The sequence below is a fragment of the Ammodytes marinus genome (genome assembly GCF_949987685.1).
Source record: "Ammodytes marinus genome assembly, chromosome: 20".
NCBI lineage: Eukaryota > Metazoa > Chordata > Actinopteri > Uranoscopiformes > Ammodytidae > Ammodytes > Ammodytes marinus.
Window position 1 is genome coordinate 9,417,983 of NC_137224.1, and position 24,478 is coordinate 9,442,460.

General features: G+C 40.0%; 1 protein-coding gene across 1 annotated transcript; it reads left to right on the forward strand.

Moving 5' to 3' along the window:
- Positions 1-3,371: 3,371 nt before the first annotated feature.
- On the forward strand, positions 3,372-24,275 carry LOC307267009 (SH3 and cysteine-rich domain-containing protein 2-like; the record flags this gene model as incomplete). Its single annotated transcript, XM_080049177.1, has 11 exons — positions 3,372-3,458; positions 13,329-13,707; positions 14,490-14,584; positions 20,051-20,135; positions 20,503-20,615; positions 20,733-20,796; positions 21,511-21,566; positions 21,760-21,848; positions 22,354-22,405; positions 23,773-23,910; positions 24,177-24,275. The coding sequence occupies 11 exons, from the start codon at positions 3,372-3,374 to the stop codon at positions 24,273-24,275; spliced, it is 1,257 nt and encodes a 418-aa protein (XP_079905303.1).
- Positions 24,276-24,478: the final 203 nt, after the last annotated feature.

Here is a 24,478-nt window from a genome sequence, read left to right on the forward strand (position 1 = left end):
TAATTTGAGTGGATGGGGAGAATTAATAGTCATATTAGGTCATGTGCCTTCTCCTCGCTATAGCTCCTTGCAGCTCAACTCTTCACACATTCACATTTAAACAAATGCATATCCCTGTACTGTAGATTGTGTGCAGTGAATGGTGTGATGTATGACACCTGAAGCTGCAAGGGAAAATAATAGGAATGGAGGTAAAGTAAAAAATTATTCATATTTGGAAGAAAAAATCTGTCGGTTGTCTTTTCTCTCCAAAAACAAGACATTTTGGAAGCCCTTCAAACAGCGTTTCAGCGTGTGTGTGTGTGTGTGTGTGTGTGTGTGTGTGTGTGTGTGTGTGTGTGTGTGTGTGTGTGTGTGTGTGTGCATGCGGGTAAAAGAGAATGAGAGAAGATAGAGGGCAGTGTATCGTAAGTAGAGCAAGGAAAAAAGTTCCCCCCTAGCAGTTAATAAAAGATGATACTGCAAAATGGATATCATCTTGAGCCCTGACATGACAAGAGAGCAAAGACTATGAATGTTTTTTTGTCTTTTGTTTGTCTGCCATGTGTTTTGTTGTGAAAGATTGATGCTGTTTATTTGCTGTTTGCCAGTGACATAACACTCAAACAGCAATATGGGCATTAGGATTCAGTAAAAAACACTGAAACTCTGTATCCTATCTTGTCTAACTGAAAGGCCACGCATAAGAGGAAAAAAAAATTAACACAAATCAGATATGTGGCATGCACACAAAAGCGGTCCCAATTGAGGACCTTAAACTAAGTAACTGTATGTAAAGAGAGATGAAATCAGGGGATACAAATTGTGAAGATGCAGCTGTATATATATATATATATATATATATATATATATATATATATATATATATATATATATATATATATTATATACAGTAAGGTCATATCCTCTAATTCACAGTGCAATTTAAAGCTGATACTAGCAGTGATGGAATATGGCAGGGGCTTTGCTTTGTCATGCTGCTCAAGACCAGTCTTGATTGTTGCAGACGGACAGATAGATAGATAGATAGATAGATAGATAGATAGATAGATAGATAGATAGATAGATAGATAGATAGATAGATAGATAGATAGATAGATAGATAGATAGATAGATAGATAGATAGATAGATAGATAGATAGATAGATAGATAGATAGATAGATAGATAGATAGATAGATAGATAGATAGATAGATAGATAGATAGTGTTCAAGGGTGACGCTGTGCCAAACTGCTGAATTTTAATAGACATTCACTTTTCCAGCATCTGGCTTGTTAATTATTATGCCACAATTGTCCTTTTTAACTTTACATAACTGCCTGGGCAGAAATGATTAGTAGTCAGGGCCGTTCCTTTGTTCTAACGTGTTTCTATACTTAGATCAGACTGTTGGAATACACTGCATTAAGTACACAGGACCGGTAGTGTGTATCAACGTCGAAATTAGGAATAAAAAAATATTTGGTCAGTATGAAAGCACAAACATACAGGTAAATCTGATCATCAACACACACACACACACACACACACACACACACACACACACACACACACACACACACACACACACACACACGCACGCACACACACACACACACACACACACACACACACACAAAGAGGCAGGCAGGCAGGCAAAGGAGCTGTCCTTGGTGCTGAATCAGCCACCAATGCTTTGCTGCTGGTGCTCTCTGTGGACTGCTTTGTCTGCTGACTGGTGGCCTGTACATTGTTATTTTATCTACATTTATATTCATTAAGGCACCAATTCTGAAGGTAATTTTTGTTTTAAGTATTTGATTTACTCTTTTGCTCTGTCCATACTCAGTTTGCAGTAGATAGCATCGACTGTTGCAGAACTGTAAGCTCTTGTAAGCAGGTAAGGCCGACATGCACCTGTTAGCGATTAATTGTTAAATTTCATAACCAAAGAGTCAGGATATCTTTGTTCTGTTTACTGCTTGCCAAGGATGAAAAAATCAAAACGTATGTAAGGACAATTGACTTGTGTTCAATAAATCATGCCCGTCTGCAGCCTTTTGATTTTCAAGATTTTGATTATGGATATAGCCACTACGGGAGCCTTTAGTTTGCTTACCACACCCTCCAAATGATTCAAGTGGATCCCTTCAGTTGTTGTATGTCAATTTTGAAATCAGCAAAGCAACTGTTCAAGTGCTCCAGAAGTGTGATCTAAGAAACCCCTTGAAATAAACGAGTGGAGTGACTATCTTTTAAAATAAGTATAAAATAAAAGTAGCAATGAAACAGTGTGAAACATTCGATAATAGGGGATGCATTCATGCAAAAACAATATTTATAAACAAAGGGCTGATGCTATTGTAATGTTGTTATCTTTATATATAATTATTATAGATCTCAAATCATTGATTAGAAGGAATTTTAATGGTTCTCGGGCTGGAGCCTATTTGAAATACATTTACAAGTATAGTTTACCTTTTAGGATTATGATGTGTTTGATGGCCTATGTAAAATATTTAAAGTTAAGGTTTCAAATAAATGCAGTGTAAATACTACGACAGTTCTATCTGGAATTGAGTACAGTACAAGTAAAAAAGCTTGAAAAAGAATCACTCAAATTTAGTAGAAATACTTTAGAATGGTGTTAAACTGGGATACAATATCCTGCTGATGCTAACTGATAAGACTAAAGACTTCGATGTCCAGAAGCAACACTTAATAACACAATTCGTTAATTGTCTTTTAATCTGTCACTCGTATCTATGATATTAATAAAACGTAGAACATGATGTTGATGAAATTATTACATCCAATCAATTATAGATGCAAACAGAGGCGTTTGCAAAGCTTTATCATAAAAGTTTAACGCTGTCGTTCCGCCCACTTCGAGCGTCATCACCTCCCAACCAATCCCGACGCGCTCCACCGGTCCCTTTGGCGTGTCTTGCATTGCCTGGAGCAATCAGAGCGAGCAGAGTACTTTATCACGGCGAAATCAAAGTTGTTGTAAGAGCTCGTGCGTGTGTGAGCACGCGATAGAAGGAGAACTGGCCAAGTGTGGATGAGAGAGAGGAGCGAGGCACCGGAGAGAAGTGGATAAACCTACCGGCGTCGGCAACTGGACATTTTTCCTCAACAGAATACATCTTTATTGTTCTTTTCTTCACGGACTTCAACCAGAAAACAAGAGCCACTTATCGACGGAATACCATAATATAGCCTACTAAAAATCGAATTCCCTGCCGAGGAAAAATGACTGGACAGTTAAAACTACCTTTTCGGTTGTGACACTGTGGCGATGTTTAAACCTCTGTGTGCATAGCTGTCATCCATTCCTCTGTCGCCGTGGACTTGTTTCAGTGAGAAAGAGCAATTTCCCGAGCCCGAGATGACAGAAAACAGCGAAAAGGAGAACGAACCACAAAACCTTCACCGACCCCCACAGGCCACCGTTCCGAGCCATCCCGAATCAAAGGTAACAACACACCTGCGTAGGTAAATATGGGGGATGATGGGTAACATATATTTAGCTGAATCAAATTATGTTTCTGAAGTTGGTGCTCTGTTATGTTTTCTTTAAGTATGACTTGGGGGTGGTGTAACTGTCTTTCTAATGACATTGTTTTTAATAGAAAATATTGACAAAGCTGTCTTATGTATTCTGAGGCTTAATACAGTGAAGCCTGCCTTATTATAAGTACTCTAAGCTGATTTACTTCTTGTAATTACCCTGTCCTCAATGTTCGAGGGCAGAGATTACACGAAGGTGTGTGCGTGGGTGTGTACTTTCTGTGGCACGTGAATAGTAAATGCACAAAAACTATAGGCAATAAGGACACACCAGTTCAAGAAGAGATAGAGTTTTTGTGATGAAATGAACGCAGGTTATGACTTCCAGTAAAATAAGGTGAGTTACAGGTGCAAGAAAGATGCTTTGAGACAGTTTAATTTTGTTTGTTTGGGCTACGGTTAAGTTTAAAGGAAGACATCCATGATATTCTGTCCATGCAGTAAATGTGGAAGGTGCATTGTCGAACCAGCAAAGTTATGATGCTGTACCTTTTGCACCGAGCGTTGCATCCATTCTCTTGGCCATTCTCTTGGTAAACCAATAGGATCATCACTTAAAATAGCATGGTGAACGTGGTAGATGGTAGAGACAGAAATGGTTGGATTAACCTGTTCCCGGGGTCAAAAATTAGCAGCCAATATCCCATTAACTTTGTCCATGTGCGCAATATACATCATTTTTCTATGTTTTCTCTCCTACAATATGACATGGCCCCAGATTTGCTGCTCATTTTGCTATCATTATCCCAGATCACAAGACCTATATCTGCCTTTTATAATGTATGGACAGAGATCAGGAAGACATCCCTTGGATTTTCTGTCAAGTCAAAATTAATGAAAAAAAAAAAAAAAATTCTACTGTCTCTGTTCATAGCTTAACTTAACTTTTTGTTTAAACATTGTTACCTGTTATAAGTATTGTTCTTTCTCTTGACTTTTTTGTTTTCCTGTTATGGCTTGTAAAAATAGGAGTTGAATACATTCGATGACATAAGCACAAAACCAATATCGTTTAAGTTAAACCCTGGATTTTGAGCTTCCACAAGAAGGCAGGCCTTAATGTTGGGAGTAAATTACGTATTTTAAAGCCTTAATGATGTCCATATATTTTTGCATTAGCAGTGCATACTCCCTAAAACATCTGTAATTGGAGTATTACTTTAGTGCTCTGGGGACCTACATTGGGCCCCAAGGCAGTTTCCTGCTTTCTTGGTAATCCAGAGGTGTGTAAATAGATTAAATCCAACCTGGTACTATTTATAAAAAAAAACAAGAGCTGGTACTCGTAGCTGAATTCAGAACAGCATCAACATTTTTTTTTTTATTACTATGCTTCAAGAACGGCCTTAATTGCAGGAGCAATCACAACCACAAATCACTTTTGTTGGCGTTTGTCACAGGGGCCATGCATCATGCCGGGCAGGACGGGTCTCTTGTTGTTTCTATTTGAGCACAGACAGACAACACAATGAATGGTGGCCGTTGAGTTGCTGCGTACATTTATGAGCCTATCAGATAGCAGATGTTTGCTATGTCTTTTATAAGGGTCGGGTCATAATTCAAACAAATGGGTGTCCAGAAAAGAAAAAAAAACAGAACTGGGGGGTAAGCAATCCTCTGAGCCACGTCAGCCGTGATGCTGTATGTTTGCTGAGCCCCAGCCACTGTCGCTTCACATCCTGCAGAAGAAGAAGAAGAATGGAGGGCAACAACAAGGGAAATATTAAATGTGTGTTACAACTGTGGATTTTCTCTATTCATTCTGTAACAAATTCCACCTTCTTCTTTCCATCTTCCACCTCTTTGACTCTTTCAGTTCATTTTGCTGCTTCTTTCTTCAGTCTTTCTCATTTCCTCTTCAGCCTTACCCTCTCCGTCTCCCAACGTCCCTCGGCTCTCACAGTATTTATTACAGTGCTAAGTGTGGGCCCACCAGCTTTTCTAGAGTGCTTGTAATGGAGGCTGTGACAGAGATGAGCAGCAAGACGATAGCTCCAATATATTATTATTCCTCTCTAATCACATCGAGCTCAAGCCATTCAAGGGTCTATCATTTATTCAGGTATGGTGAAGTGGATGACGAAGACAGTTTGAAGTGTAGAAAGGCAGACAGTTAAATGTATAGGTTTGGGAAACGCGTGGGCTCGCTTTCTTGCCGAGAGTGAGATGAGAAGATCGATACCATTCTCAAGTCTGTACACTACATATACCAGGCAACAAGAAGTTATAGCCAGCAGCTAGTCAGTTTAGCTTAGCGTAAAGACAAAAACACCTTAATTGGGTTATTATTGATCTTTAGAGCCAGGCTACCTGTTTCCGCCGGCTACATGTAGCTAAATGTGTTATTTACTAACAGGAGAGTGTTATTAATCTGCTCATTGGCATCGCGGCAAGAAATAAAGAATGTTTTCATAAAACAAACTATTCATTTAAAGGTCACATATTATGCTAATTTTCACGTTCAAAATTGTATTTTTGGGTTTTTACTAAAATCCACTTAAAAATAAATTACTTTTCATGGTGTAGTGTCCAAAAAAAGTTACATTTCTCACAGTGCCATCTCTTCAGCCTCTGTCTGAAACACTCCATTATAGAGCGTGTCTCTTTAAGCTTCGCCCTCCAAAAAACCCAATCTGCTCTGATTGGCCATGAATCTGACTGCCAGTTTATAATCTTTGTCCCACCCAGTTAATAATAGGTGACCTTTTAAACTCTACACATCGTCACAAGAGGAAATAAAAGCTGTGTTCAGAATCAGCAGCTAGCGTTTGTTTCATATCCACAGAAGACAGTGTGTGTGAATGCTGACAATGCAAGGTATTCTTGTTCTCCCTGGTCCACAGAGCCTTCACACGGCCCGTTGCACTCTCATCGTAAGACAAAGACGTTTTTATGAGGTGAAATTATTGCAAACGTACCTCTCCGACTTTGCCCTTCACACTAACTTTCTCCAGGCTCTCTTCCGTCTGCGGTTCTTCTCACTTACTTCCCAATCATCCCTTTTTTCTCCTGTCGTCATCTAATTTATTTCCTGCTCTCCACTTAGATTATGTATTTCATCCCCCCTTTTCTATCGACTCCAGCCTATTAAAAAGAAACCCCAAATCGTGTCTTGTTCCACCTTCACTTCAGCTGTCATCATCTTTTTCACTTTATACTTCTACTCTCCCATTCCTCCTTTCTTTCCAAAATTGTGTTTTTTTTTCTCTCCATATCTCTGAGTGTCTGGTTGGTGATGGGTGCCTGAGTGCTTGGGAGGATAAGGGAGATTTAAGAATAGGATAGCCAGATAGAGGTCCTGCCCTGAAGGAGAAAAGTGAAGTACAAGTATGGGGGGGGGGGGAAGCAGCAAAGAGGGTATAAGAAAAAGCAAAGTAAAGCTATAGTGTGTAACTTTTTCATATAAGTGAATGTTGGGTTACATTCATGCCATCGCCAAACAAGTTGAAACAAAACTCCACAAACACCCAAGAAATGTTTCAGTAGTTGATTCTTCTGATGAGGAAAAAAACCCAAACTTACAGCAGAAGGTATGAAATCCATGCACAATCACCTTCACTGAAGGCTTACCTCATGTAGATGTCACTGATTTTATTGTTGTAATTACTCAGAATTCCTCACGGGGGCAACCAAAGTTATGCACTATAGCTTTAAGACTTCACACCTTTCTTGTCTTTGTCCTGTTTGAATTCTGAAAATTGGTTTTCATTACACTTCATGAAACGAGGCATTAAACACAAATGCTGTAAATTGGAAACGGATCCTCTTCTATTACTTTTGGACAAGTTTTGACAGCAATGGCATTTCATTCCCTCTTAGTTAATAGTCTGAACTGCTATGTCAGTACATAACCGAACCTCTTCTATAATGAACTTCTCTGAGTTGTCGCAGCATGTGTCCGTACCGTGCATATGATTACACAGTGTAGATGACATTTCTGAACAAAGCGTACTCTGCTTCCCTGTGTTTTTTTTCATCCGTATCACTATTAGCAGCAGGGACACATCACTCACTCGCCTAGCTTCTGACAGACCATGACATATTTTTCGCCTGCCAAAAATGATTGAACTGTACTGTGGACTTTTTGGAAACAAACTATAGTCTGCACAGAAAACTGATGAGGGGTTAGAGACGGACAGAGACACAAATAAAATGGAAGCTCCGAAGTACTGAAAGCACACAAAGAAACAGAAAGATGACGCTGTCTTGTCCATGCATTGCAAACTGATACACCAACTTCCCATTCTTCACAGTGTCACCGCTATGCTCATGTGTCCAATGTTGACCCATCACTGTTTTGATTAACGATGGAGTGATTGGATTACTGTCCTTGATTGAGTTCTAAAATGCTGCTGATCCAGCAGAGTCCCATGTACAGTGTCAGGGTAAGTCAGTTTGGAATAAGTATGGACTTAGTATACTGCTTTAGAGACAGTGAACTTCTAAAGGTATTCTATCTTTTAAGGGCAAAGCTGTCAATTTAATGGACTGTGAAAATTAAAGTTTTATAACATAAGTCAGTTCCAATAAATTGCAGACTCACCTTGACAACATATACACCTTTGATTCAATTGATTATTATTTTAAACTTATATTGCTTAGAAATGATGGTATTACTTTATTAGCAGCAACTCGTCAAGAGCTTCCTGCTTGTAGGTTACTGGTATTGAAATAACATATTTTTTAAAGTTTAAACAAATTAGTCTTCATTTTTTCTCCAAGTTTAAGGGTATGGTTTATCAACTGAATATTTCCTCCCATGCACAGAAGATCTCTCCATTTACATTTGTCCCTTATGTATCTGAAGGAAAGATTTACTGAATGTACCCAATATTCAATTAAGAAAGATATGCCTTCAATACAAATATAATGATCTTGTCTTACAGTATGATAGGTATAGGGCTGAAAAGGTTTTGCAAATTAATAACCGAGAGCTTTCAGTAACTAATGTAAACTAGAAGATCACAATTGAATCCGTGTCTGTGCTAAATGTAAGATAATATAGCCCCGGTGGGTATTTAAAGGGTAACCACCTCGTTATGAGCAACCCCCAAATGAGTGTTGTTCCTTCACCATTGTGTGAAAATCAAAGAGCAGTCACCTAAAGCCTAACTGCAAAAGCTTCTTGTGCAGTTAAGCCCTTTTTAAGCGGCTGGATTTGGAAATGCAAGCTTATTTTGCTGCACATTCAGGCTGACAGCTTGGGAGCTGGCACAGTCTGTGCTAGCAAAGGACTCAAGGATCACAATGAAACAGCCCGTTAAACAACAGCCAGGTCTTTGGGAGCCACACACAGACTGGGCTGTGCATGTGATAATGAGAGGAGCATGGGAGAATAATTTACCTTGATTCACACCTATTCTTTCACCTAAGATGTAGCATAATAGGTTGCATAGACACCTCTGATTCTAGAGGTTCACTTTCACAGATGAGGAAGGAAAATGCTTGAAATAGAAGCACTGCTTTAGCCCGTCTTTATTCCAAGTTTATACGTAGTTGCCTTAATAAAGAATGACGATAAGAATTTGGTAAGTAATAGATTGGTAATCAAATGAGCCATTTGTCTGTAAAAGATCACATGAACCTCCAAATAGGCTTTACAACTGTTATACACAGTAAATATCATTATATCTTAACACAATTTTGAATATTTGAAGGTCAGACAAAGTGCCTTTACTAAAAATACTCACAACTTCTCTTCGAATTGCTTTTGGAATGGTTTCACTTCCCTTAGTATGTATCTCAGTATGCTACTCCCCAAGACGGATAGAGGAAATATAATGTTTTCTTTACCGAAAAAAGTCAGTTTGGCACTCCTTTAGCGAGTTTTTAATTTCTTCCCTTTGACCAGCAATGCAGCATGTGCATTGAGGCATTACAACTTAACATTCACACACAAAAGGTCGTTTCGGGAGGTGCGCTTTTATAAAACAGGGTCCAGCTGGAGCACTGCCTAATGAGGTTATCTTTAATTCAACGCCCAGGTCACTGCAAGAGGAATGCCAAACTTAATCAGGTTCCTCTGTGTTTCAGTAATACATGGAGAATCAGGAGCAGATAGAAAAGTCAGGAAAACGCTGCCAGAGTTGGTAGACATCGGACAGTTTGAATTAGAAGATATGCATTTTGAACCACACACTGTATTTGATTATTTCATGATTTATCAAACATACAGTACAGATTACTACTTTGTAATTGCTGTGCACAAAGTCAGAAAGGGCAGCTTTGGCACTGTTGAAGGATGATACTGGCGCCAGACAAGCATTTATTTTCCAAATGACGGTTACATACCCGATGTTAAACATATTTGTGTATATTTGTATGACCAACACATTGAGTTTTACATGTGCACCCAGCTCACCCAGGATGAGACCAGACAACTTGGGACATTTGTGTGGCAGCTGCCATTCAGTCGGCCTTGTGGCCAGGCAAATATCAACATGCTTCTCTTTTATCTACACCCAGAAATGTCCTTATTGGAGCATCTTTCTAGGGGCTCTTTTATTATAGCTGCCTTGTAATTGTTGGTCCATTATTTGTTCATTTAGATTTTCCTGTTCCTGAGAGATTTTTTTTTCACAAATCATTTCTATTGTAAAAAAAGAAGGGAAAAAACTGAGTGGATAAAAATGGGAGATGCAGCTGCATTGTACTGGCAGCAGGAAGACTTTTTGTCTTTTCACAGAACGTCTCGTGTGAACACCCAGCCCCCCATCTTCTTAATCATTAATTTATCCAGGCATGGCTCACAACAGCCTATTTTTAGAAGCCTTCACCAAACATCTTTGCAGCGCTCTGCTGTGCTCATTTTTAAACAGCCAAAGAACAAGGCGGAGACGTCTGCTCTCCTTCTCTGCACTGTACCGTTTGTCTGTCAGAGGTGTGATAGAGAAAGGCCCTGGTGCTTCGTGGGGCTTTTCAAAGGCGAGGGGGGTTGACAGTGGTATTTTTAGTCCATCTCTTCTCTCACTATGGTCTATCTCTTCCTAATGTTTCACCCATTTTTCACCCATCATTTTCTCTCACATACTCATACTCTTCTCGTACTCTTTTCTTTATCAAACCACAGTCTGTCCTAGTACACTACACCACTTGCACTGTGATGAGATAATTGCTGTCAATAGTTCATAGTGTGATTTAGTCGCCAGTTCTGTGATCCATAAATAGACTTTTCAAAACCTTACAGAGAGACACAATAGTGCCATAGGGAAACACGGAGAATTGCATTTATTAGAACGGCTGTTGAATTTCTATTCTGTTTTCAACAGAGCATGTTATAGGATATAAGACAGAACAGCGAAGCCAGTTTATTTTGTATAGATGTAATCAAGATAGTGGTGCATGCATGTACATTGTAATACCCAGCAGCTCCGAAATTTGAGAAGCTCAGGCAGCTGCAATGTTCTCGTTGTACCATGCAATGTCCACTGATAATAGATACGGTATGAATAACTCGGTTTGTTTAATGATTCTCTCAACAAACTTGCCCAAATATGTTAAAGGAAAACCAAGGCTTTTATCTGCAATTTGAACATGCTGTTCAGTAGATTAGTATGTGTGACTTTTGGTGCAAACTATAATGCACAGTTACAGAGTATGTTAGAGGACAAGAAGTATTGTGAATAAGAACTGACCTTGGTCCTGAATGTGAGCGTCAGATACTGTACACTACTGTGCGTCACCCAAAGGACGTACAAATACAGTATTTGTACATTGGACATTTTTTTTACTTTTTTGTTCCTGTGGGCTTTGTCATTTGAAAAAGGAAAAGAACAAACCATTTATATATATTTAGTAATATGTCCGTTAATTTTAAGTAAAGCGGCTTAAAAAAGCGGCATCAGACAGATCAGATATACACGAATGGACAGGGATGTCCATAATATTTCCAGCCATTTAGTGTACCTCAGTTTTTCCTAATGCTGAACTGGAAAAGTGCCTCGCTTTCAAGCTGCAAAAGCTGCATTAAATATTTGTTTGAGCACAGTCATAAAACGTATTTCTCTGGACAATTTATTTGACGTGCTTCAGCTTAAACTTTATAGACCAGGATGGTAGTGTATAAACAGAAACTGCTGAATTATATGGATCCACTGATGGAATATATAAAACCAACCGCTTAACCTTTTATTTGTTCAATAATTATTTATTGCTTTAATAAATGCACATATGTGGACAAAATTGATCTTTAATGGATGGTTAAGCCGAGTAGATACTGAAGCACTAGCGTGTGTTATTATAAGAGTCCAGTTGAATGATTATTTAACCCTGTAAAACAACTTAGAACTTAGATTTGGCATTGAGCTATCTTTTTATTTTTTAGGATCCTATGTGTCCTGTTTATTTCATCTTTTTAAAAGCCCAGGGAGGTACATTGTATAAAACTATTGATCATCAGTCAAGTGTGGCCTTCTATGTGCCTGAAAGAAATGTTTCCTTTTCCCCTGAAACTGGAGCAAAGACCGTGAAGAAGATTACCAAAGTCAGACAAGTTAAAAATCTAATAGAGAGGAACATCCATTACTGAATGGGCCGCCCGGGTGGCCAAGAAAAGGCCATTAAGGAAAGCATGGACTCAGCTCCCTGTAGAAAACATTTACGAGACGCACTCCCTAATGAGTCAACAGAGAGGACTCTTTTCATCACTCAAACTAATTGGCATCTGTGAATCTGTAGCTTAAAGAAGAAAAAGAGGAACCTGCTCGATCATATTGATCCTACAACCTGCAAAGGAGTGAGATGGCCGATGCTGGGCTTGTAAAGGCTCAAAGGTGCAATAAACATGATGAGCTTGCAACCATCTCACCCATAAACATACATTAAAAAAAAACTCATAATTTTTTTATAACAGTTTCCTGGATTATGAATGATGGAGAAAAAAATTAAGAATTTAAATTCTGTTTAACTTTGAAGTTTGAGGCACGATAGTGGTTAACAAAACAGTGTCCCCAACCCAGTCGCTATAATAGGCAGCTAATGAGCTAGGTGTAAATTGAGGTACTCTTCAGTCTCAGGCACCTATTACATCCCTGTCCTTATTCTCCAGGCCATTCTCTTGATGTATGAGTCCACAGCAGTTATTACTTTCATATATTGGATCCAATCGCTCCTAAGTCCCTGTAATTGTTTGTCATTATCAGTCCCCCTTTTTATCGTAGCCAAAAGCACTGGATAGTGAGCATGTAGGAAATTGAGACAGGCAGAGTCAAAGGCAAACACAGTGTTTGCCAAGCATCACTGACTGCATGAAATGCGAAGGTGCAGGCCGCTCAATAAAACTAATCAAACGTGAATTTTAAGGGGTATTGACTTGTGTGGATACGCAAGGGATGGCAAATTTGAGATCTAAAGAAAGAAGGGGAAAAGCTGAACATGGAAGATCAGAAGCCAGCCTGGCAGGGCAAGGGCAGTCAGAGGGCAAAGCTAACAGACTGCTATTAAACAGATTGATATTTCAAACACTGCACATGCCCTCAAGCTCGACACTTCAGTTGTTCCTACTTCAAAATGTCCCCCATTATTTCTGCATATAATGTTACAATTAAAAGAAAGGTTCTCAATTTACAATAAATCATTACTTAAGGAATTTAAAGTCTGACATCGAATACTACAATCAAAGTTAGTTATTATTCTTTAAGAGTTTAAAGAAAGTCAAACACTATTTCTAGTTACTTTATCCTCATTTGTCTTAAACAGTGCAAAATTATCTTGAAACTGGTTGTAATTTGACACTTTTCATCAAAGTTCTACACTTCTTTTTTCTCTTGGTCTTTAGTTGCAGCGATTGAAGCGCTCCCTGTCCTTCAAATCTGTCATGCGCAGCAAGAGCATGGACAACTTTTTCCAGCGTAGTAACGGCGAATCCCGCCCTCCCTCAGCCCTCATCACCACACCTTCGGCGCAGCTATCTCCTCCACCCTTCTCCGAATCCTCCCTGGCCTTTGAGTGCTCTCCCTCCCATTCGCCAACTACCAGTCCCAACCTCTCATTGTCACGCTCACCTGCTGTCAGTCCCTCGCGGTCCGGGACCTGTAAAACCCTTGTCAAGTCTCAGCCCATGCAGCCGACGGCCCAACTGGTCAAGACCCACTGTTTCCAGGAGCACGTCTTCCGTAGGCCTACCTGCTGCCAGCGATGTAAACACATGATTCAAGGTAGGTCTGTTGTGCCAGTAAAATTCAAGAACATGACATTCATGGAAATTCTGCAGCCATGATGGAAGTTCAGCTGGGTCAATAATATACTGTACCTGGCTGAATTTAAACATATTAACTCAGGATCATCCACAAAACTCATTGTGGACCAATTGCAATTAATCTATTTCCCCAGCAGAAAACTGTCCCAGCCAAAAAATATTGAAATTAAGCTCTGTGGTCCAACCTTGCTCACATGCCTCCACTGGGAGTCTTCCTACAATAGATACTCTTGACAGTCAGTTGAGCTGTCTTACCAGAATGTTCCACCAATCATTAAAAATGGGATGGCCAGTCAGTTCCTCCAAACAGTAGTGAAGCAGAAAAACTTATTTCACAGTTTATTGTATCTAGGCTATATCTTCTCTACTATCTATATAGTCCTTTGGCTGTTGATCAGGATCAATGCATGATTGGGCGGACACATTTGTGAAATGCTAAATTACTGTCTAAACTTTGAGTCCATTTCACCATTATTGAGAGCCCATTGATTAGTCACAACTCACGGCCACGGCTTACTGTGATTTCCCTGTTTTCTAAATTAAAATGTGTTTATCGTTTGTGGGGGATTTCCTTTGGTGTCATTTGATTTACGATGTATTTTAAGTCTGATGTTTGAAGCACCCACAGTTGCAAACTTTACAATCCCAAAAAAGGAAAACGGACACAAATCTAGAGAATGTGACCTGTGACTATGATTGATTAAACACCGCTCGTTAAAGTGAATTGTTGTGTCCATGTAGGCAACTCCAAGCAGGGGCTGCGTTGTAAAGCCTGTAAGCTGGCGACCCACCTTTGGTGCTCGTCGGAGCTCTCCCTGCAGCCATGTAATGGAAAGGTAAGAACACCAAAGTCTCATTACCAAACACTATGCATCATTTAATGAACTGATCAGTTACACATTACTGTCCACATCAAATTTTATTTATTTATTTAACTTTTATTTATCCTCGAGAGACCAATTGAGGGGTGACCCTCATTTACAATGACGTTGAGTTCAAAACAAATTCAAAGGAAAAACAACAATACATACACAATGTTCAATGCAAATACATCAAATACGCAACAACAGGTGAAGAGAAAAACAATTGAAACATTTACACAGTGATGAAGAGTGGCAGCAATTAAAATTAAATGGGTGAAAGTACAATATAGCCTAATTTATATAATAACACAAAGTTTCCTCTGAAGTCTCTGGCACTTGTCTGGCAGAGATATGACACCCAGAGATCTGTGCTCATCTGGTGTTAACAAGGGTGAGACATTCTCCAAAACACTCCAAAAAGTAGTTGGATCTGCCACCTGGTCAATAAGAGAGGAAAACTGTGTATCAATAAACATGTACTATTTTAGTTTTAGTCCTGTTGTTTCAACAAAAATAATTATCATAAAGATTTACCTAAAATGTTTCAGAATTAATTTTATCGTTGTCTTTATGTTTTTTCCATGATTGTGATGTTTTTTGTTACCTTAAAAAGTGGCAACCTTTTTATCCTCATGTTTTATTTCTATAGTTTCATTGTAATTGTCTTCTTCTAATGACACCTCTTCCTTACTTATGAAAGGCCAAAACATAAAACTCTCATTAGTTTGAAATGCTTAATCACTGAGTGGCTTTGTATTCATTAATATTATTCAATTCAGTGTTCCTGTGTTGCTTTGCTCATTTGCTGCAGTTATCTCCTAGTAGCCCAGTTTACCACAGGGAAACATTTCTTCTCGCATAGTTATACATTTTTATATTTTGTGTATTTGTTTACTCGGAATGCATGACCTCTGTAGGTCAAAGACTAACCCACAATGCATTGTGTCGGCGTAATTAAACAGCATTCGGATGCTATAATTGTCTCCCACTGTTCAGTTGGCGTAGCCTTTAGTCCTGGTAATGTGCTCAGCCTCAGAGCCCCCGCCTTGTTAGAAAGAGGATAAAGCCCTTTTCTCAATCATGCAGAAATAAAAAGGTAGAGGTTATAAATTGATTGTGGACTGACCAGCACTTTGCATAGTAGACACTGGGATACTTGTGAAAGGGCAGCAGAGGGATAAAATTATCCGCCAGCTCTAAATGCCATAAGAGGCGGAAAAATCTGAGGAAGGGTGACACTGATGCACTTTCAGTGTACCGGTCCAAGCATTTTTTCACTCGGCCTCTTTGTCCTTCCTTTCAGCAATTGCTGCTCAACTCGCATAATGCCCTACTCTCTCTTGTCTGGATGCTACACTTCCTTCCTCCTCGCTCAACTCTGTTGGAAAATCAATATCTCCCTGTACCAGCTGGCTTGGCTAATTCAGTGTGAAATTCAGTGTTTTTTGAGGCGAACACAATCCCTCGAGGATATGACACGGCAGGCTCTCGCCAAGACTTCGGCAGTGTCCATTCCCATCACTGCACACTCGTCAAAGCAAGGATTAGGGTTTTTACTGAAACTGGATGGACTTTGAGGCTATACTTCTTTAACGTCTACCTTAAGGTCAGGGGTTCACTGACTCACAACCAAAAGTCAGTCATCCAAGGCTTTTGTGGTGATTTTTCACCAAAGCCGGGAAGAGATTTTAGGAAATCATTTCTTGTTGTTGATATAGAAATGTTAAAATAATTTGGACACTATCTTGACCAAATTAATGTATGTCAAGTGATTGGTTGGGAACACTTGTCATGGTGACTTGAAGACAGGCAGAGCAGAGATGTACTGTAGCTTTTGCAGGGAGAAGAGAGAGTGTCTGTTAGCAGCAGAGTCCAGTGACGAACAGGCCATCTTAGAGTGATTAATCATATCAGCACGTAGCAAGTACTGTATGGAGTTCACACATTCACATAAGCTAACCAAGAACATTTACCCATGTTCTGTAGGGGAGAACGGGGTAAGTAGGCACACTTTTTACTCTAGTGAGAGTTGCTCATCACCTAAACATCTTTCAATAGTCATTCCTACATTAAATTGAAGCTTAAGGTGTTGGCTTGAAATGTGTACCCCTCACTCTTTCTATCTTATTTTAATAAAGAAGAAATTAATCATCAAAGTCACCCTTACACATTGTGACAACCAACCCCATCAAGGGATCGGTTGTCACACACTACGGGGTTGTTTGTCACAATGTTATCTTAATGGGAATAATATTAAAAAGAAGGCAAGAAAGAAGTACTAAATTTGAAAGTTTATTTGCATTTTCAAGTTGACAAATAGGCCTTCATAACTTACTGTAGCCTTGGCAGCTGGTCTAGTTTGAGATGCACTGGGTTGTTTTGATTTTGTTGCCCTTTTTTCTTTTGCATTCTAGCTGCCTTTTCCTGCTCTATTCTCTCCTTCTCTGGGGTGTCAGTGAGAATACAGCTTGACAATTTATTTCGTTATTGGGTTCCTTTTCTGGCTGCAGCCTTTGGATAACATGTGACAACTAACCCCCCAAAAAATGTGACGACCAACCCCAACTTGAATTTCTTGCTAGCATCAAGGCCAACAACCATCTGACAACTAATTAGCTTGCTAACCACAATCTAAACTATAGTTTACCCTTCACACTTTTTATGGGTAACAAGTGTTTTGTTATAAACCCATTGTGTAAAAGCCTAGAAGAAAAATACTGAGGAGCTAAATATTTTTAATTTGACATGAAAAACACAAACAGTCCTCTCACCTCAAATTCAGCAGTCTAACTCCAAGGAAGACTATGTAGGTGACCTCTGACCCCAATTGTGGATATTTACATACCAAAATTTCGCAGACAGCGCCTTCTGGTTCAGAGATATAACGATTGTGACAACCAACCCGTGTGACAATTTACCCCGTTCTCCCCTACATACCAAAATTTCACAGACAGCGCCTTCTGGTTCCGAGATATAACGATTGTGACAACCAACCCGTGTGACATATTACCCCGTTCTCCCCTACTTGAGTATACTTTTTATTTTATGTTTATCTTAAGTATTTCTTCCACCACTGCTCATTAATGAAAAGCCATAAAAAACGCAACATTTAGCCGGCACAACTGGCACGAGCTGATGCTTTCTTATGTAAAGTAGCATATTAAATATTAAACGGGGAATATCGGTGGCTGCAGTTCTTCTGGCTTGATCTCGGCCCATTTGCTGAGTGCACCGGTATGTGACTGAATACTTTAAGATATCTCCGGAATCATGCAGCTTTAAACCACTTTGGAATCATGACAACATTTTACTAATCAATGTTAATTAAACTTAAAGATGTATTACACTTTGATTAAAGAACTAGGCCTGCTGAGCTCTGCACAACATATTTGCTTCTGCGGGAAAACTTTACACACACACACACACACACACGCGTGCGCACGCACACTCGCATCCTAATGTAAAACAGTGTCCTCTGTTATATATGGCGGTCAGAGAGTCCAAGCTTTCTGTGGATCTCAACTTAGCAAAGTGTGAAATTTCAGCTTTTCTGCTCTGTGATATTTTGACAAATCCAAAACTTTCCACTCATGCTCCAGAGTCACCGTTGCTGATATGTTGATATGGCTTTGTAGGGTTAGTGTTTGGCTGTCAGATGTGAAAGGTTTCCAAGGCTGAACAAGTAATTAATCCACCTCCAGTTCTGATCACATTAGTTTGTTTTCAATTTGGAGCAGTGGCAGTGGAGATGAGGTCAATTGCCACTCATTTAGGAGCCTAATCCCACAGTAAGTGAAGCTTCGCCAAGTTTATTTACAGAGAGCTCTTTTTAGTTTGTCTGTGTCCTGTGTTTCAAAGCGGATAATGACACTCCTCCGTGATACTGGGCCAGAGATGCATGTCTCTGCCTCTGTTTACTACCGCTACAATAATTGCTTGATTGCTTGATTTAATAATCGATAATTATTTGATTGAATTTATTCATGCCCCCAAGGATAAATAAATTGGTAGAGAAAATAATGGAGAGTATTCAATAATGATTTGTAAGGGGTGTCTGAAATATTATTGGATTATATCAGAATTGCATCATGATTCAGTTGTGTTTTAATGCAGAGCTTCATGCTGTTATTTCAGTGTAGAGAGGAAGTTTGTGTTCTGTGAACGAGCAGATAAGGAAGAGATTCTAGGCCAATTCTTGTCTCACAGCTATGTCTCACTTTTGGATGGTGTCTTCTGTACTGTTCGGAAGGTCTACAGTCACAAGATCTCTCATAATGTCAGAATCATAACTCAAAGATTGACAACATTTTTCTGAAGCCATGTTCTCAGCATATTTTGCTTACTAAGAGATTAAAAGAGAAACAGAGGATGACTAAAGCTGATATTCTATCTTTATAAAGTTTCTCTATTTGGAGAGGAGATTCATCACAGCATCTGTCAAGAACAGGACTTTGTTTTTTCATCTCTTAGACCGATGAGTCATGTTCTGTAGCTTTACATCTTTCTCTTGCTAAAAAAAGAAACAATATCAGATGTAAAAGTGGATCAGTACCAGATCTGCAGACCTTTGTGGTGCTATGTGTGGATACTTTTCGACTCAAAAGCAGGAAAGGAAAAAGTTAAGTCATGCTACATTGGGCATACAGTGTTGGGGGACATTTCTACAGCATTTCCCTGTTAAAACTAATGGTGTGTGTTAATGCGACCATCAGTGGGCAGTGAAAGACTCACAGATCATATCAGATGATCTAACCTAAATCTGTCGCAATGGAAAAGTACTCCAAAGGGATTCATTTAATCATTAGTACAGTTTGCGTCTAAGTATCAAGTCATTAGAGGTCTCGCATTACTGCGGCAACTTCGATTATTTTAATTCCTAGACTGATAGCCCCCTTAGCCCAGGTTTAAACTGTATTTGTTTTAACCCTTTTTTTTCTTCTACAGCCGTTTTAGGACATTTTATGTTATATTGGTATGGACATTTACAGACAAGTAAATGAAGCCTGCTTTTAATACAGGCTTGACTGTAGACTAAAACTGTGTGACAGGAAATGGGGGAAGAACACCTCAGTCTTCTAATCTTCTTAGGTTAGTTAGTATATGGGTCTTGTTGTCACTCTCCCCTGCTTACTTTAGCACATGTATGGTAAATGTCCAGTATGTTTACATATTGTAGATGTTCTACGTTTGTGTCTTTTGTATTGACCATTTTCTTTTTTTTACCTTCCGACAAATGGAATAACATATTTAAGCGTTACTGTTTAGCTGAACTGTATACATTCACCTCTTCAGATACTCAGCTTTCATCTCACCTTTCCCAGATAAAACCACACTGGTATTGTCTGACAGAAAAATATTTGCCCTTTGGCGGGTTTTATTTATTTATTTTGTCTCGAGTAACATTTCTCCTACCCCTTGTCTCCCTGCTGGCACCGTTAGACAGGAGCTTTCAAGAGAAACTTCAGCTCTCCTCTGCTAACCACTGATACGCTGGGTGTGGTCAGAGAGGCTCCTGCTAACCAGGGTGAGTTATCCAAATACTGGCCGATATCCTATCGGACCCCAAAAAGAAACTGTAATCTCAGGATGACTAATAATCACCATATATTTGGCCTTCGATCCTTGATGCCCGACAGGTGTGTGTGTGTGTGTGTGTGTGTGTGTGTGTGTGTGTGTGTGTGTGTGTGTGTGTGTGTGTGTGTGTGTGTGTGTGTGTGTGTGTGTGTGTGTGTGTGTGTGTGTGTGTGTGTGCGTGTGCGTGTGCGTGTGCGTGTGCGTGTGCGTGTGCGTGTGCGTGTGCGTGTGCGTGTGCGTGTGCGTGTGCGTGTGCGTGTGTCCGCTATAAAATTGAATGTGTTGCTATGTTCCGTCTTGTCCGGCTGTGTGTATAGAGGCCGATAATGGCACTGTTGACCCCGTGTATGAGGCACTGCGCTACGGGACGTCGCTCGCTCAGCTGAGTCGCTCCAGCTTCAGCAGTATCTCAGAGTCTCCCTGTCATGAGGTACAACAATGCAACATGAAATACACAGATAACCCCCAGTCATTCATGTAGCTTCATGTCGACATGAATCATTGTTGTTGTTGACTTTGCTGACTGCTATACCCTTTCTTTTATTAGGAGGAAAAAGTGCAAGACAATCTAGAAAACCAGCCCATCGCTGAAGAGGACCATATCCCAGGAAGTAAGTAAAATAATTTTTCTTTTAATCTTTCTACCTGATAATTGGCAGCTTTCAACATAAATACTGAAGAGGCAAAAATGTGTGGATTAGTTAGCTTGAGAGGTACTGGAATTTTTTTTACTTTTGGACAGAGCCAGCAGGCTAGCTAGCTGTTTAGACTCGTGCTAAGCTTGCTGCATACGTATTTACAGTAGAGAGTCGAAATTATCCTCTTGTTTAACTCTGAAGAAAATCTCTTGAATCCAGGGATGTAGATTTTTTAAAAGACTTCACTGATGTTGCTGGTGTTACTTGCAGCAAAGTAACACTGCGGGCTGAATGTGAGAACTTTACAGAACTACATAAATGTACGTGTGTCTGTGTCTGTGTGTGTGTGTGTGTGTGTGTGTGTGTGTGTGTGTGTGTGTGTGTGTGTGTGTGTGTGTGTGTGTGTGTGTGTGTGTGTGTGTGTGTTCTCCCCCGCACAGAGGTACTGTAACCTCTCTGCCTTCATTCCCAGGAGAAGGGATCATCTCTGTTTGTTCTGCTGCCATTTTACAGTAATTGACCTTGGCTTTAGCCTTGCCTCTGTTAGCCGCAAAGAAATAAGACCCTTTGTGTATTCCTCCCTTTTTTTCCCTTTTCTCTCCCTTCTTTCCTTCACGCATATTGTCTTTCCTCCTTTTTTCCTTTCCCCCTCTCCATCCTTCTCTCTTTGTGTCTGTGTCTCTCCAGTGCTCACCCCTCCTGAAAGCGAGAAGGCTGATTCAGAAGACAGGGTCAGTCTGAAGGTGAGTAGTCAGCATTCCTCTCTTCTTTCACTTTTTACCTTTTTTTGGGGGGGGGGGGTGATGCACTCTAGCAAACCACCTTCAAACTCTTTATCCTTTTCTCTCAGTTTTGGACTTTCACATGAGGAACAAACGGATATCATTCATCATCTCTGTCTCTTTCTCTTCTTGTGATACTCCTTCTTTTTGTCAGACTCCAAAGAGAGTGGAGGTTCACGCCATCCACACCTATGTGGCTCTCTACAAGTTTCTGCCTCAGGAGATGAACGACCTGGAACTACAGTCAGTCCATTTCATATATACTGTTGTGTGTGTGTGCGTGTGCGTGTGCGAAAGTAATCAGATAAAAGACGAGCAAGTTTGTACCTGGCCAAAATGTTTCTAAAATTGGCACACCATCTGCCTCTTCATTAGGATGATCATAGGGGGTTGAGGGCTTAGTGTGTTTGGAGGCCACTGCTTTGAGTGTGTGACATAAAAAAGGTTATTTTGTATGTTAGTAGGTTAGGGAAACTGCTGAGTGTGGTACTCTCCACGCATCTGGGAGATGCGTCTGTGCAAGAAGACAGCACATGAGGAATTTCTTCCACATTTATGTTTTTGTACAGATTCCGAAAACAAGATTCCGAGCCAGGCTAGCAGTTTCTCGTTTCTTCCAGTGTTTATGCTAAGCTAACTGGAGCCTGGCTGTATATTTATTTTTAGCATATATAATGTGACTACTGTGCAGCACATTTTTAGATGGTGTCATTTGTGAATGCTGATAAACACTTTGTGTTTCCTCCAGACCTGGCGACAGAGTTCAAGTCACAGATGACTCCAACGAGGACTGGTGGAAGGTGGGCTACAGAAAACCATTTGTTATTCCAAAATGATCACATTATCTCTTTTTTTCAATCTTTCTACAAGGCTAGTGATAAGGCAAATACAATATTGTCATTGCAAATCTCTAAATAGCCTTTTGAATAGATTTTTTTTAACACTCAGGTAAAGACACTGCATCAGTTTAAGTTCTTCCATTTAAAGCAGAGCTGTTCAGAGACCGTGATACTAAAGAGCTGGTGGATGTGCTTGAAGGACAGCAGGTGTGGGTGTTAGCAGAGCTAGTTAGCATGAAGAGGAAAAAAACAGTAAGAAGACAGATTGCAGTCTGTGTTTAATGAGGCAGCTGAAGATCTTAACCTTCACCTGCCGAAGGACAGAAAGGTTCTTTACATAAACAAAACAACAGGGAAAAGTACCGGAACATACTTTAATAACATCTAGCAGAGTTACCATGTGTCTATAGCTTATATTATTGCTGTAAATAGCTTAGTATTTAAGTCGAATGGCAGAAAGTGGCTCCTTTAACACATACTTTGAGTTATTTTCTATGCTGCTACCCGAAAAGACAGAGTCCTAACCTGGATACAAGACAAACACTGTCCACTTCATACTGGAGTGCTTATATTGAGGCAACTTAATTTGCACTTTGTAAGTTTGACTGTGATACAATTAAATCAAAGAACATGTTAATAGATATAAACACTTGTTAGTATTGAAAGTAGTTTTCACCCATACAAACCACATTCCATTACAGAAAACTGACCGTTTAACCTGCCAATTTTGAGTAAACATGCCCTTTGCTAGATGTCAACATCTGGACATGAGCAAAATGGCTAAATAGGCAGCCATTGGCTCTGTACGCCTGTGTGTCAGAGAATAGTGGGGGATAAGGGCTCTGAAAATACAGATGCTTTTTTGATGTAGTACTGATATTGCTAATTAGGGAATGAAAACACTCTTTATTTACATATTTCTGCTAATTGGGATTTTTAATTCAAATCCAATGTGTTCCTTTGATATAAATGTGATGCATATTATTTAGGCAACTGCTCAAGTAAACAAAAACAAAACCACAAAAGAATGTAATTGCGTATGCTCAGCAGAAGACTGTCAAGGACTGTACTTATTACACTGTACTTCTTACAGTGTAGAAACGGGAGCAGGCAAATTGAAATGTGGTTGTTCCTGTTGTCAACATGGTCGCACATTGTGACTTATTAGATAAATGGAGAAGCGAAGAAGTAAGCGTTGGAGATTTTTGGCCTGAAAGCAATAAATGCATTTTTTTCCCCAACATAGCCAACTCAGTATAGCAAATATCTATTTATAGCAGGCTAAGTGTGTGTGTGTGTGTGTGTGTGTGTGTGTGTGTGTGTACCAGGGGAAAATCAGGGACAAGGTGGGACTGTTCCCGGCCAACTTTGTGCAGCGCGTCCGTCCTGGCGAGCGGGTGTGGAAGGTCACCGCTGGTTTCCACGGCAACCGAGACAAAGGCCAGATGAGTGTGAAAGAGACTCAGGTGAACACACACAAAATCATTTACGCTCGCTCGGGGATAAACATACACAGACGCTGAATAAACATATGTAAATTCATGCAGAAAACTGCTGAGATTACAGAGGACTCCACAGTTTGCAGTCCACAAACTGTCTCGCATTACTGAATGTCACTGGCTCCTCCTCCTTCTCTACAGTATAACCCTCTCTCTCTCTCTCTCTCTCTCTCTCTCTCTCTCTCTCTCTCTCTCTCTCTCTCTCTCTCTCTCTCTTCTTCCCCCCCATGCAGATCTGTGTGGGGAAGAACGAAGAGAGTGACGGTTTCCTGCGGCTGAGCAGCGGGAAGAAGAGAGGCTTGGTCCCTGTGAAGTATCTGCTAGAGATATGACAGCAGCAGCGCACTTCTCCTTGACCCTCAGTTTGACAAAAAAGTTCCACTTTGCACGGAGGAATACTCGGAAGGAATGTTTACCCAACACTTAGCTGATTGCCAACCACCCACCTCTGCCTCTCTAAAACAGTGGCAGTGATTTAGCAGTTTGAGTGGCTACGGCCCACAACTTTGCTTTTTTTTTACTGCAGAATATTAAG